The 13,805-nt window shown below is 40.3% G+C and overlaps 1 protein-coding gene across 3 annotated transcripts in view; it reads left to right on the forward strand.

Moving 5' to 3' along the window:
* Positions 1 to 694: 694 nt before the first annotated feature.
* Positions 695 to 13,805, forward strand: part of LOC148355274 (WD repeat-containing protein 47-like) — a 31,662-nt gene continuing 18,551 nt past the window's right edge. For 2 of the 3 annotated variants that reach the window (XM_088350056.1, XM_088350058.1), the window contains exons 1-7: positions 695 to 833; positions 5,607 to 5,816; positions 5,882 to 5,965; positions 6,357 to 6,441; positions 9,253 to 9,561; positions 10,422 to 10,861; positions 13,219 to 13,312. In XM_088350056.1, the coding sequence (XP_088206182.1) occupies positions 5,659 to 5,816; positions 5,882 to 5,965; positions 6,357 to 6,441; positions 9,253 to 9,561; positions 10,422 to 10,861; positions 13,219 to 13,312 (1,170 nt within the window). In that variant the 5' untranslated portion in view covers positions 695 to 833; positions 5,607 to 5,658. The remainder of the gene's footprint in view (positions 834 to 5,606; positions 5,817 to 5,881; positions 5,966 to 6,356; positions 6,442 to 9,252; positions 9,562 to 10,421; positions 10,862 to 13,218; positions 13,313 to 13,805) is intronic. The other variant, XM_088350057.1, reaches the window with a different exon arrangement.

The raw sequence follows: 13,805 nt of genomic DNA on the forward strand, positions 1-13,805 counted from the left end.
TCCTCAGGCAAAGGTGCAACTGGCCTTTTAGTCTTTGCATTTGCGAAATGATGAACCTTCTAAGGGCCTGCTCATACTCTTCAGTCTTTATTTTGAAAACCTACATTGTTGCTCAAACAAACACACTAATGAAAGATGGATAGTTAGTTCCACATTCATCAATAGATATATAGATGTGTAGACAGACAGACAGTTTTAATGTTGAAATTATGGGCGTAACCAGCCTGTTTTTGGGATGCTTGAGCAAGAATTATAGCATTTTTTAAAAACATGTCCTAAATAAGACAGGATAGGCTTCAATACTTTGGAAAAAAATCACTTTAAAATGTACAATATTTGACCTCGAGATGGCACTGTATTGTCTAATTTGAAAGGAAACCGAAGTCTGAAATCCATTGTAAAGTGCTTAGGGAGGTCTTCAGTGACTTGAAAAGCGCTATATAAATGCACACTAATGACCATTATTCGTTTTTTTTACTGAATTAAGGTTTTTTGTACCACTAGTAGGCACTACATTTTACACACTGTCCCTTTAAGTGAATTGAAAAATGACCAGCCAGACTCTGAATGCTCAGCACACCTATAGCTCTGAATCGAAAAATCATCCCCTGGTTCAAAAAACTAATAGATAGAGTCAAACATAAGAATGCAAAAATAAAAAGTGTTCCTGCTGACCTCCGATCGGATACGCCAATGGCGCAGGCGAGTCCGCCATTGGCGTATCCGATCGGAGGTTTGCGTCCGCATGGCAACGCGACCTGCACGCCACGAAGCATCAGGAGAGATCTGCAAGCAAGTTGGGATTCATTGACGACACGTTTGTGCACTGACAGGTCAGGACTCGAAAACATGAGAAGCATGTTGTGTGGAAATGAATGACACGGCTGTGCGTTATCCAGCGCGTGTGTAGCGTGTTTTGTGGGACTGGGCGGTGTCTACCCAAAACAAACGCGAGACTAAGAACATCATGCACAGCATGCATGTTGGACTTGTCAATTGGTTTTCTTATAAGCGCGAACGCCTTTGGTACGCCAGCAGAGAGGCACATGATGTACATAAACGCATCACTGAATTGCAGATGTGAGTGTGAAGGTAACGCCCATTTTAGTGCTACACAACTTGCGGATTCGGTGAAGAAGACGTTTCTACAGAAACATTTCTCTCTAAAATATGTTAACGCCAATGCTTTTAAGTCTTAGGAATTAGGCGGGACGAGCCCAATTAAATTGTTGAAAAGAAAAAGCATTGCTAAGTTCAACAACATGCCCAGTATGTCACGGTTGCCATGGCGCCCAATTGGTCCCCACCGTGTGGCGCCAGGTTCTGTCACGGTTGCCACGGTGCCCAATTAGCCCTGCCCATTGACACCAGCTGCCTTGACAGATTGCTCCCTGGGAGTACTTAAACGCTGTCCTTTGAGACGTTTGTTGTCAGAGCGTCAGCGAAACTCTTGTTAAACTCTGTGGGAAATGCCTAGTTCTTTGAATTTGTCCGTTTTATTTTCGGCCTGATCTCTTTGATTTTGACCACTCTTTTGTCCGGATTTCAGTCCACTTCCGCAACGATCGATCCCCGGGTCGAGTGTGCGCGCATTCCTCCTCTCCCTAATAAACTCTGAGTGCGTTACGCTATTGGGTTCTCATTCCTGTTTCCTGCCCTGGTTCGTGACAGAACCTGGCGCCACACTGCGTGGACCAATTGGGCGCCATGGCAACCGTGACACAGTAAATGTGTGTTATCACACACTCTTAACCTGAACCCTAAACCCCAACCCTCTAACTAGAACCCTCTAACCCACGCATGTCAAGCATACTGCCCGTTGAATAATTGAATCCTGCCCTCCGTGAATTTCTGAGTATGTCTAAAAAAGCAAGACTCAAGCTCATTTCAATCAAAAGTTATGATTTTTTAAATAAATACAAATCAAATATGGTTGCATGGCGGCTGTGTGGTTACCGCGCAACCCCACGGTGCAGAGGTTCAGGGTCCAAGTCCAGCTACCGCAGCCTACACATGTGGAGTTTGCATGATCTCCTCCAGGCACTCTGGTTTCCTCCCACATTCCAAAAAACATGCATGGCAGGTTAACTGGCCGGTCCAAATTGTCCCTGGGTGTGAATGAGCGAGTGAGTTGTCCGTCTCTGTGTGCCCTGTGACTGACTGGCAACCAGTTAAGGGTGTCCCTGCCCACTGCCTGAAGATAGCTGGGATGGGCTCCAGCACCCCTGCACCCTATCGAGGATAAGCGGTGCAGATAATTGATGGCTGGTCAAATAAAATACTCCTTTCTGCAGCTAGAAGGCAGTAAAGGTGGAAAAGCGCTGACGTCCGGTCAAAACTTGACTACAATATTGTGTGGTATTTTCTCAGCTTTAGTGGACCCAACCTAGTGGTTTGATCTGATCTTATTGCCCATTCATTGCTAAAATTCTTATTTTGTATTTCTTATTTTGTTTATTTCAAAGCCGTTTAACAATCAAGGCCAGTATATTTGTATTCATAGCTCAGACTTGAGTTTGTTTATGTATTTGATGTTTGTGCCAAGTTGGTACAGATTTAAAGTTGCATTTAAAATGAACAGATTGTTAACACATTCAATGCCAAACATGCAAATCTTCTTTTCCGCCTCATTGTTTGCAGTGTCTGAAACTCGTGACAAAAAGTTACCGGACACCATGGCAGACAATTCTGAAAAGTTCCCTGCCCAGCCATAAAGTTGCCTGCCCCATTTTTCACAACGTGAAACACAATAAGACGACTAATCGCAAAAAAACCTATTGTTGCAAAGTATTAAGTATTGATAATCAGAATATATAACAGAACAACACTTTAAAATTAAGTTTATTATAAATCTACTTCTAACATTCATTGCATGCATATGACATCGCTGTTTTCCATCTGCCATCAGTATATACCTGTATTGACTCATCTTTATTCATGCAATGTTTGCGTTGCATCGTCTGCTACAAGCCACGTGAACTCATCTTTCCACGATGCTTTTAATGTACCGTATTTTCCATACTATAGGCCGCACCGGGTTATAGGGCGCACCCCAAAAAATAGTTTTTGGTCCTATATCTTCCATACATAAGGCGCACCGGATTATAAGGCGCTACAATGGGAACGTCGACAAAAGAGTCAGATAGTACAGCCAAACTTATTACCCCCTTAACATTCCGAAAGCTTGCAAAGAAGCAAATACGTGTCGTAGACACGTGCAGATGCGGTGTCCGTACGATGTCACTCAAATGGATCGTTCCAAATATCATTCAGAAGGTTAAAGTCTTGGGATTCAAGAAATGCCAAACATTCCTTAGTTTCTATTTTCTTTTTCGCTCGCAACTTTACTGTGTATATGACAATAAACACTTGGAATTGAGTTTAATTTAAAAAAAGACCCATCACAGAGATCACTCTGAAACAAGATACTGGGAAAATATATAGCGGGAGTAGCTCACCGAAGTCGTTGCGTTCAATAATAATGTGCAACCATGGTCCTCTTATATCCGTGAGAGTAGTAAATCCAGGACAGTGAAATATTTACAAATACAGAATGGTAAAACATGTTTGCTCTATGCCGTAGACAACCAAACTTGCTATTCACATTCATCTTTTTCGGCCAATTGCAGGCTTTGTTTTGCCCCTTTAGCCTATGCGAGCCTGTAAATGATAAAAAGGATCCGCCCCCTTTACCTCCGAATAACTTAAGCCAATAGTGATCGATTCAAATGATGATTGACACATTGGCTGGAAAATGAAACGCCGGCATATGTATCCCAGCATACACCGCGGACCACATCGCCTACGAGGAAAAATCTAGTCGGCGGCTGCTTGCCTTTGTTGCGAGACCTTGCGACTTAATATTGATCCATATATAAGGCGCACTCTATTATAAGGCGCATGGTCAGTTTTTGAAAAAAATAAAGGCTTTTAGGTGCGCCTTATAGTGCGGAAAATACGGTACGTTTACGTTTTGTAGCGCCATAAGTTTTGTTTCCTTTGAATATTTATTCTGGGGCTGAGGTTTTGGCTTGATTCCTAACCGCTTCTCCATTTTTCTTGTGTTCTCTGTGCGTCTACTTTTGTTAAGATTTGTCAATTTAATAGCGCTCTTACTAGTGATATTGCAGTAAGACGTTTTCCATTGTGTGACGTCATTACGCACGCGGCGCCCTCTGTTGGCTGCGGCTGCATCGGCTCGCTACAACGGGTCAGGTGCAATCGACATTTCGTTCTGTGTACATTGTTACACAGAATGACAATACAAGGAAATTATTATTATTATATTTCGTTTTGCTATTGTTGATTGCCATGTTGTATTGAATGGAGCCGTGTTCTTGTTTTGCTTGCTGTTGAGAAATAAATATGCTTAATGGCTGAACCACAATGTCCTGCTTATCTTCTCATGCATAAGGAAAATGCACACTCTGACATATCCTTAACAACTTTGGAAAATAATATGCAAATGCGCGACCATATAACGCTCGGGAAAGAGAGTTATTCGACGCGGGCTTCTGATTGGCTGCCGAGTATGCAAATTGCTAAACAAATTTAGAAATTTCCAAACCGAACGAATATTTCAAAATCGAAATAAAGCAAACGTTTGATTCGAAAAGAAATGTTTTGCTATTTTTTTTTTTCCCTTAAAAAAGTTGTCGTCCACCCGGCCGTAGAAGTTTTGTAAGTTGTACGCCCGACGTAAAAATGCACGACCCGGGCTTCCGGGCAGACGTTATTTCAAACACTGTTGTTTGTGAAAAAGTGTGTTGTGCTTAGAGAAAAATCCCTTTTCATCTGGGATTATTCATTGTAGGCTAGGCTAAATATTTAGACTGAATAAAAAAGACATTGTTTTACTGTTTTGGCCAACCTGAAAACATAGGGTCTGAATCCGGCCTCCGAGATAAACTGAGTTCGACATGCCACTCTAATCCTAACCCCCTAATCCTAACCTCTTACCCTAACCGTTAACCTACCAAATCATTAATTTACATGTATGTATTTTTTAATATAATTGTGGTTTTAGGGTTTTATGCTAATTTTACAGCGTGACTTACGAAAAAATTAAGCAAATGTAGTGATTGTTTGCAGAAGTACTCATGGATTCTAACTTTTTTGCATTTCAGGCAATTTAAAAGTTATTAATCTACGGGGGCCTGAAGAGATTTACCTCCCCCCCAAATGATAATTAAATCCAAAACCTCTCTTTCCCTCTATTGACTGGGATCTGTACTTTCATCCGCCATGGTTGTTGATTTCTTCGCTTCCTCCCGCCTCTTGATAAAGTCGCGGGTCAAATGAATCCGCCTTGACCGTTCTCATTGAAGTAGCATTCAAAAATATCTGATTTCTATCGGATTTAGGAACACATATAATTGTCACGTGTGAAAAAAAATCTGATTTTTGCCGTTCATACAGACTCTAACAGCTAAGATACATGTCACGTCTGCCTTAAAAAATCAGAATTCCCTGCAGTGTGAACTTAACCTTTTACACTGTATGTTTATTCCTTTTTAATAATGTATTTTTGGTCTGAATATATGCACTATCACTGCCAAGACCAAACCTATACCCTCGATTATTTATTCTCCAAAATATCTCCAAAGACGTCTGTCTGTACAAAAGCTGCCAGTAGACCACCACCTGAAGTGGATCACCATGACAGCAGAGGAGACAATCACCATCAAGGAGGCAGAGGTGGTCAAGCTAGTCCTGGACTTCCTAACTTCCAAGAAGCTGCACATAAGCATGCTAGCGTTGGAAAAGGAAAGCGGTGTCATCAATGGTCTCTACTCCGATGATATGCTCTTCCTCAGGTATACATAACATATAGCGCATTACGTCTCGGGAGCAAAATGATTCATTTGCTCTTCCTTAACAGGCAACTGGTTCTGGATGGTCAATGGGAGGAGGTGATGCAGTTCATTCAACCTTTGGAAGGGTTAGACAAGTTTGACACAAAAAGGTACAAGTGACATGCGGTGAGACTCATTTTGATTTACAAATAAATTAACACATTTCCTATTCAACGTTTGATTGACAGTGCAAAAAAAAAAACTTGTGAACTGGAGATAATGAATGAACATAACAAATTTAGTCCCTTAGCCTTTGCTCTCAGCAATAGTCGACTGGGGATAATGGATCCTGACTAGAACGGTGCAGTTCATTTTAAGCAGACCACAACTTTAGCGTCTCTAACCCCCCGAAAAAGGGGTCTTAAGTAAAGCTTCCCAGGCAAATAGTGGATTAGCTTCACGTTGGACCATTCCCAGGAGCCAATTGATTTTAGGACATGTAGGTAACAGTTGTTTACTAGGATATCATCAACACGAAATTGTTTTCTTGTTTTTTCGCAGGTTCCGCTATATAATTCTGAAGCAAAAGTTTCTGGAGGCTCTGTGTGTAAACAATGCCGTTTCTGCAACTGAAGACCCCCACAATGTATGTATATATGAACATTTACACTGTTATTTAAACAAGAAAATCTTTCCCTGTGTTAAATTTGTGATGACGGTATTGTCTTTAAAGGGACACTGTGTAAGATTTATCCACAAGATGTCACTGTATTGTGTTGTGAAACCGAAAACGAGTTGTACAAAGATAGGGGAATATTGAACCTACGGAGACTCTCAGTAATCAACCTGCACCGTTTTGTTTCTTTTTTGCCAATTCTTTCAGTTTTTGTTAGGGTACTATACACTTATGAGCAATATGGCAGACAATTTTGTTAGGTCTCAAAGGGTGGAATTTCTTTTTTAGCTAATCTAGCTGTAGCTATTTAGCAGCTTTTAGCTTGTTAACTTTCAACAGAAAAATAAAACTTTAAATTGTACTCAATAAACATTTTCCTAAATTTGGTATTACATGGTAGAATTTTCAAGAGTTTCTCATACAAGTATAACATATTTAAAAATTTTAAAAAGTAAGGAGAGTAAAAGTTGAAGCTCACCTCTTTTCCCACGGTTGAACTCCCGCCAAAATAAAATGATGTCACTTCTTGTATATGGCTTTTATGGAATTGTAGTCTTTTGGGGGGAAATTGAGCACATTCTAACAGGGTGGAAAATTATTACTGGGACATATAGAGTTTGAATGACGTACTAAGTCAAAAAAAACATTTGTGAAATTTAATTGTGTAATGAAATTAAGGTTAGAGTAGTTTATCAAAAAATTAAAGAATTTTTATTTTTAATTTTGAATAAATCAATAAAATCGAGCATGTGTGTCACCAAAAACATATCTAAAATCTAAAAACAGTATTTAAAATGCACTTTAGGGTTGAATGATTGCAAACACGTAAAGTGAATAATTAAAGTACTTTTTATAAAAGTTTTGCTGATTTGAGAGAAAAATCAGGGTAAGAGAAAGATGCAGATGTGAAATGTTGCTACAGAGAATCACCCACAAAATAAATTTAAAACAATCTTATAGTCTTCAAGTATTTTTTTAAGTATTTTATATGATAGTTCATGTAATGTTGCTTTTTATTCTAATATTATAATACTGTTTTTTTAATAGATTTCTTTTTTTTACCACAAGGAGGCACTAAATAATACACAGCTTTCCTTGCAACACACAAAAAGTTATTTTCTTAGCTTTAGCAAACTGTTAGCATGTAGCCTAAATGAACAAGTCAAGTCATGTTTATTTGTATAGCCCTTAATCACAAGGAGTCTCAAAGGGCTGCACAGACAACAGAAAATTGCAAACCACCGACTATCATAACACTATACCCTGATCTAAAATCACATGAGGGCAAGGAAAAACTGAAAAACCTCCACATGAGGAAAATGAAGAAACCTTGCGACGGGACCGCACATGAGGTAATCCCCCTTCCAGGAATACCAGGCTGCAATGGATGTTGTATTAACAATTAATACACAGATATTGTCAACAGGAAATATAGGTCATTCATTAGCTATAGAATAGAAGTGTGTTTTAAGCCTTGATTTAAACAGCTCCACTGAGGTTGCAGATCGAATCTCAGGGGTAAGAGCATTCCACAACATCCGGGCCTGAATAGAGAAACCCTCGAACCTGCGGATCTCTTCTTGGCTCTTGGAATCACTGGTAGACCAGCATTTTCAGAGCAAAGGCTCTGGACCGGAACATAGGGGGAAATTAAATCTGAAAGATTTGAGGGAGCAAGTCCATGCATGATTTTGTATTATACCCACAGAACCTTAAAATCACAATTTAAGCTAACAGGAAGCCAAGTTAGCTAAAATCGGGGTAATGTGATCAAGCTGTCTTGTCTTAGTTAAAAGCCTCGCTGCAGCATTTTGTACCAGCTGCCGGCTCTAGATTTTGGACTTCGGGAGACCAGAGAGTAGTGCATTACAGTAATCGAGAAGGGAGGTAACAAACACATAAATTATAATCCCCGCATCGGACTGGGACAGCATAGCGCGAATTATAGCAATGTTGCGAAGATGGAAAAAAGCTGTTCTAGTGATATTCTTAACGTGTGTTTGGAAGAACAGATTGGGGTCAAATATGACACCTACATTTTCAATCTGGGTTGTATCACTTTTGTCAATATTCAGAGCAGTTTTTGTGAACAAGTCACAGCATTTAGATGGACCAATAACTAACATTTCGGTCTTTTCAGAGTTAAGGCGCAAGAAGTTGAGTGACATCCATTCAACGGTAGCCTTGTAAACATTGCGTGGGTCGAAAACAAATATAGGCACACATTGCAAACAATCGTTGGGCTTTCAATTCTAGTAATGTATTAGGCACATTTAATTATTAATGTATTTCTTGTTTTTGTTTTTTTGTTAGGAGAAGCATCGTTTAGTGGCAATTTAGGCCATATGCTAACATTTAGCTGGAGCTAAGAAAATAAGGACATACTTTGCTGATATAATGAGTAATAAAGACTCGATAGAAACAATCATAAATGTTTCATTTCTCTTACCTGATATGAAGTGTGCACTGCAAACCCGAGCATTTTTGCTGAGTGCCTCGGTCCAATCTTTTTGCTTTAATGCATCCATAAGTCTCTTCCTTTGTTTTTGATCAGGAGGGTCCGTAGGGTCCTGTTAAACTTCAATTTAGTTTTAAGTTTTTTCTCTGATTTAACATGACATTCCAACACCGAGCTAGCAGAAACAAGTTCCGGTTCTTCAGTGTAATGAATGACCAGCGCAGAGTTTTCTTTTGCCTCCAGCTTCGTTGGTGATGTTACGTGTGCTATGAAAGGGTCGATTAAGCTGACATTTATTATCACTTCTACAAATTTCCTCCCAGCTTGAGCTTTCCATGCATGAGGCCGTCAAGTGCCTGCACAACATGGAGGACTTGTGCCCGTCCAAGGACGACTACGGCAAACTGTGTCTCCTTCTCACGCTGCCTCGTCTCACCCACCACGCCGAGTTCAAGGACTGGAACGCGAGCACGGCGCGCGTCCATTGTTTTGAGGAAGCCTGCGCCATGGTCGCCGAGTTCATCCCTGCCGACCGGAAGCTGAGTGAGGCCGGCTTCCGAGCCAGCGGGAATCGCCTCTTTCAGTTGCTCATTAAAGGGATTCTTTATGAGTGCTGCGTTGAATTCTGCCAGGTGAGGCGACGACTTAGCTTGTAAAATAATCCCTCGCCTTATCGCGGTTTATTTTCGCGGTTTCGCAACTTCGCAGATTTTCATCGTGCATTGTGTTCCGCATTCTGATTGGCTAACCGGTCACTGCCCCTTTTCAGCCTGTGTCTGCCTGTGTGTCAATAACGTGGCGGTCTAAGTTGTACGCGTATGTAAAACAGCTTGATGAACCTACATTTCATACGTTTCATTTCTCTAAAAGCCATCATGTCAACAAAACTATACGGACCCACAAAAGCACAAAATGCAGAGAAAGATGCTTTCTATCGTTGACAGAGTTGTATTATTTCAACGCCACTTTTTTGTTTTCCCAATAATGTCCACATGATGGCGACAAAATATCAGCTGACGTAAAGTGGATCGTTTTGAAAGATTCAAAATTGATCTTTTAATAATTGTAATACAGGCTTTCAAACAAAAATGTCCCAAAATATAATAATATATCATCGTAATAATAACATAAGTGCATAACTCAATTTTTGGGCAAAATTTTGTTTTCTAAAACAGGGATGTCAAATTCAGTTTGGCAATGGGGCCAGATGCAACATACACCTTATAATAAGTTAGAGAAATTAAACGTTTATGATCGTTGCAATCGAGTTTATATTACTCTTTATATCGGCAAGATCGCTTGGTATTTTCTTAGCTTCAGTTAACAGCGTATAGTGGGCTGGTTGGATTAGTATAATGCTTTAGATTTGTTTTTCAGTATTATGCTTGGCGGGTTATCGCAGGACCTCTTTGAATGGAACCCCTTCGAAAAACAAGGGATTACTGTAAACATGAAACGTCCAGAGTTGAAATCCAAACGCTTTCTTTTACAGAGCAAAGCAACCGGAGAGGCGATAACGGAAGGCGAAGTGTTGCTCGGCGTGGATTTGCTCTGTGGGAACGGTTGCGATGAACTGGATTTATCGCTTCTGTCCTGGCTCCAGAACCTTTCTCCTGATGCCTTTTCTTGCGCCTTCCAACAGAAGACTCTCAGCATCCACGTGGAGCGCCTGGTCAAGCCCAGCAAGGCCGGCCACGCCGATCTCCTCACCCCTCTCATCAACCGCCTCTCCCCCATCCCCGCGTCCCCTTTCCGTCAGAGGCCGCACTCGGCCGACACGTACATGTCCAGGTCCCTGAACCCGACTCTGGATGGACTGTTCCACGGTTTGGCTGCACAGGACAAGAGAGGCACGGAGATCGATGTGAAATCGGCTCTCAGTCGAAGCCTCGTGGAGAGCAATCTTCATCGCCTTGATGATTCCCCGAAAAAGTATTAATAATGAATGTGTCTTAATTCAAAAGTATTGCTGTCAAGGTCAAAGATTAAAAGCTATAGGCCCTTTCATAGGCCAAGCGTGTGACGTCACAGTCGACGCTGGAGGCAAAAGAATACTTGCGCTGGTCAGAAATCGGAGGAACAGAAAGCTGTCGTAGCTGCTAGTTGTCATCAGGTTGTGTGTTTGTGTGCCAGAATCGGAAATCGTAAATTGAATTTTTACACACTATACACTGTTAACTGAAGCTAAGAAAATACCAAGCGATCTTGCCGATATAATAAGTAATATAAACTCGATTGCAACGATCATAAAAATTTAATTTCTCTAACTTATTATAAGGTGTATGTTGCATTTTTGATGAGTACCTCGGTCCAATATTTATAACTATTTTTTTTCTTTGATCAGAGGTGTCTGCTGGGATCTTGTAAATGACAGTTTACAATCAATAACGTTTTTCCCCTATTCTGGCACACAAACACACAACCTGAAGATACTTAGCAGCTACGACAGCATTGTTTTCCTCTGTCTTTTGACCAGCGCAAGTATTCTTTTGCCTCCAGACTAAGCCCACCCACCGTCTATAACTCAGGCATGTCAGAAATACGTGTATTATTAGTTGTATTATTTAGCGTGTCGTAGTGGTAAAGAACAACTTCAATCCTTAAAAAAAATTCGATTTGATCACATTACTCATAGATTGAGAAATTTGTATTTATTTTACATAACAGCTTCACCAAGAGGGAACTGTTCGCCATCTTGTGGCTACGGGTACCCCCTAGATCCAAAAACCTTTTAAAAGGTTCACTTGGTCACTTTGAGTTAATGTAGTTTGTATTCTTCATTGTGCTTTGTAGCACTCGTTTTTGGTTGCATTACCAAATACAGCTAGTTAACTCCAGAGACTCTGGGACGTCAGATTAAAGCTTAAACTCTGGTTATGATTTATCTGTTATTCCTCTGAGTCTGTCAAGCTGAAAACTCTGGAGTAATAGTTTTAAAATGGTTTTAACTCATTAACTATGTGCTCTGAAAGTAAAGCTGCATTATGACCTGACTTAACTCTCACATACATTACATCAGGGGTTTGGGAACCTTTTTGACCTGAAGAACCATAAAATCAAAATTATTTATAACAAGATTTGAGAGAGCCAGACCATATATTTTAAGACAAAATTCTTTAAAACCTCCTGACCAAAGATAATTTGTCAGCAAATTTGTATTTCACTGTGTGTCATTAGATGATTTGATCAAAACAATGAAATAATAAAAATCCTAAAGCCATAGCCTGTGTCCAATATCAGTATAAACATACAACCTAAAATGTTGCTCCCTCCCTCAGTTACGTATGAGTGTTGAGGCTCATTCTGACTGTCATTCTTGTCCCAAATAACACTTTCAAAACAATGTGCTAGCAGAGTCCTTTTATAAAAATGTCACAAAACACTGCAAACAATAAGGACATCATCGTATCTACCTTTAGCGCAGACTGCACTGAGCGAGAGAGACAGAGAGAGAGGGGAGTGCGTAATACTGTGTGTAGAGATCCGCCAACCTATACCGCTCACCCAATCAAATTGCTCCGAGTGGTTTGCTTTAATTTTTTACAATTTGATCTCTGGGTTTTCATCATAAAGTATCTCAACAGTGAACTTACATGGTTTAATGAGTTTCCATTTAGAGGGTTTATTGGCGAACCACTGCCAAAGCGGGATATGTTTGTGTGGGACCTTGACTGTAAACTGTAGTTGAGAATGTGCCCTATACATACTGGACTGAACCATCACCGCGGTCAATATCGCGCAAGTTTTGGATGAAATCACCTTACGCTGCAGAGAAATGTGCCATTGTTGAATGTTATCTCTGAGCCAGATGTGGCTTGCGAGCCATAGGTTCTGGACCCTCTGGGTTAAGGGGACAGTGTGTATTATTTATTGTCTCCTAATGGTAAAAAAACTTTAATCCATTACTTATTATTGTCTAGAATTTATAGGACACAGTCTTGACTAAAATTTAAAGTCAAAGTGTCCCACCAAGAGACCCCATTTGGGCTGGAAATCACCAAATAATCCTTTATTTGGAAGATCATTAAACAATCCGTGTTCATTGTTGAAACACTTTATGATGAAAACTCAGATAACAAAGCCATTTATGACATTTTTACAAAAAACTTTGCTTGCACCTTACTTTTATGGCTGTTTGGGTCGAATTGGGTTTAAATTGCTTCCACAGTTACAGTAATTATGATATTTGACAGCACAGAGTGAAACTGACAATACTACAAAAGACTGAACACCATGGAGTCTCTAATTTGTACTGATTTTAATGTGCCTATTTCTTTTTTAACCTACAGAAAGTACCCAAAGGGTTTGGAAAGTCCCGACACTACACGCACGCCTCTGACTCCCGGGAGGGACGGTGGGACAGCATGCACAGAACCAGCGGAGGTAAAAACAACTTCAAATAAATAAATGAACAACCCTTGAAACTGAAATTTCGTCAGGAACTCTCCAGCATAAAAGATGCTCCCTAGCACTTTAAAATTCCTATTCACATTCCATTTTCACGCAATTTCATACGAAGTGTTACCCTTGTATGTGTTGTTGTCATGTGTATGTGATGGCTGTTTAAAAAGAATAAAGCAAGCATCATAGATACTGGAATTATTTAGTGGTCTCGAACCCGTGGCTTTCGGGCTAACTGCAGGCCGCGGGATATATTTAGGCCCCAGCCCCAATATCAATGTGCGTAGAGGTACGCCAAATCCTTTAATGATTGAATATTATAAAGTGTTTTCAAGGATTCAAAAGTGCTTGAATTTTGGGTCTTCACCTGCTTGTAATTGCTTAAGATTGTTCCCATGTTTCGCAACAAGTTTGCTTAAAAATAATGCAGACTAGTGTCGGTTGCTTAGTCTTCTTTCCTCTTGGTTAGCTGCAG

This window comes from Urocampus carinirostris, chromosome 12 (assembly GCF_059441175.1).
Source record: "Urocampus carinirostris isolate Australia breed hairy pipefish chromosome 12, RoL_Ucar_1.0, whole genome shotgun sequence".
Taxonomy (NCBI): domain Eukaryota; kingdom Metazoa; phylum Chordata; class Actinopteri; order Syngnathiformes; family Syngnathidae; genus Urocampus; species Urocampus carinirostris.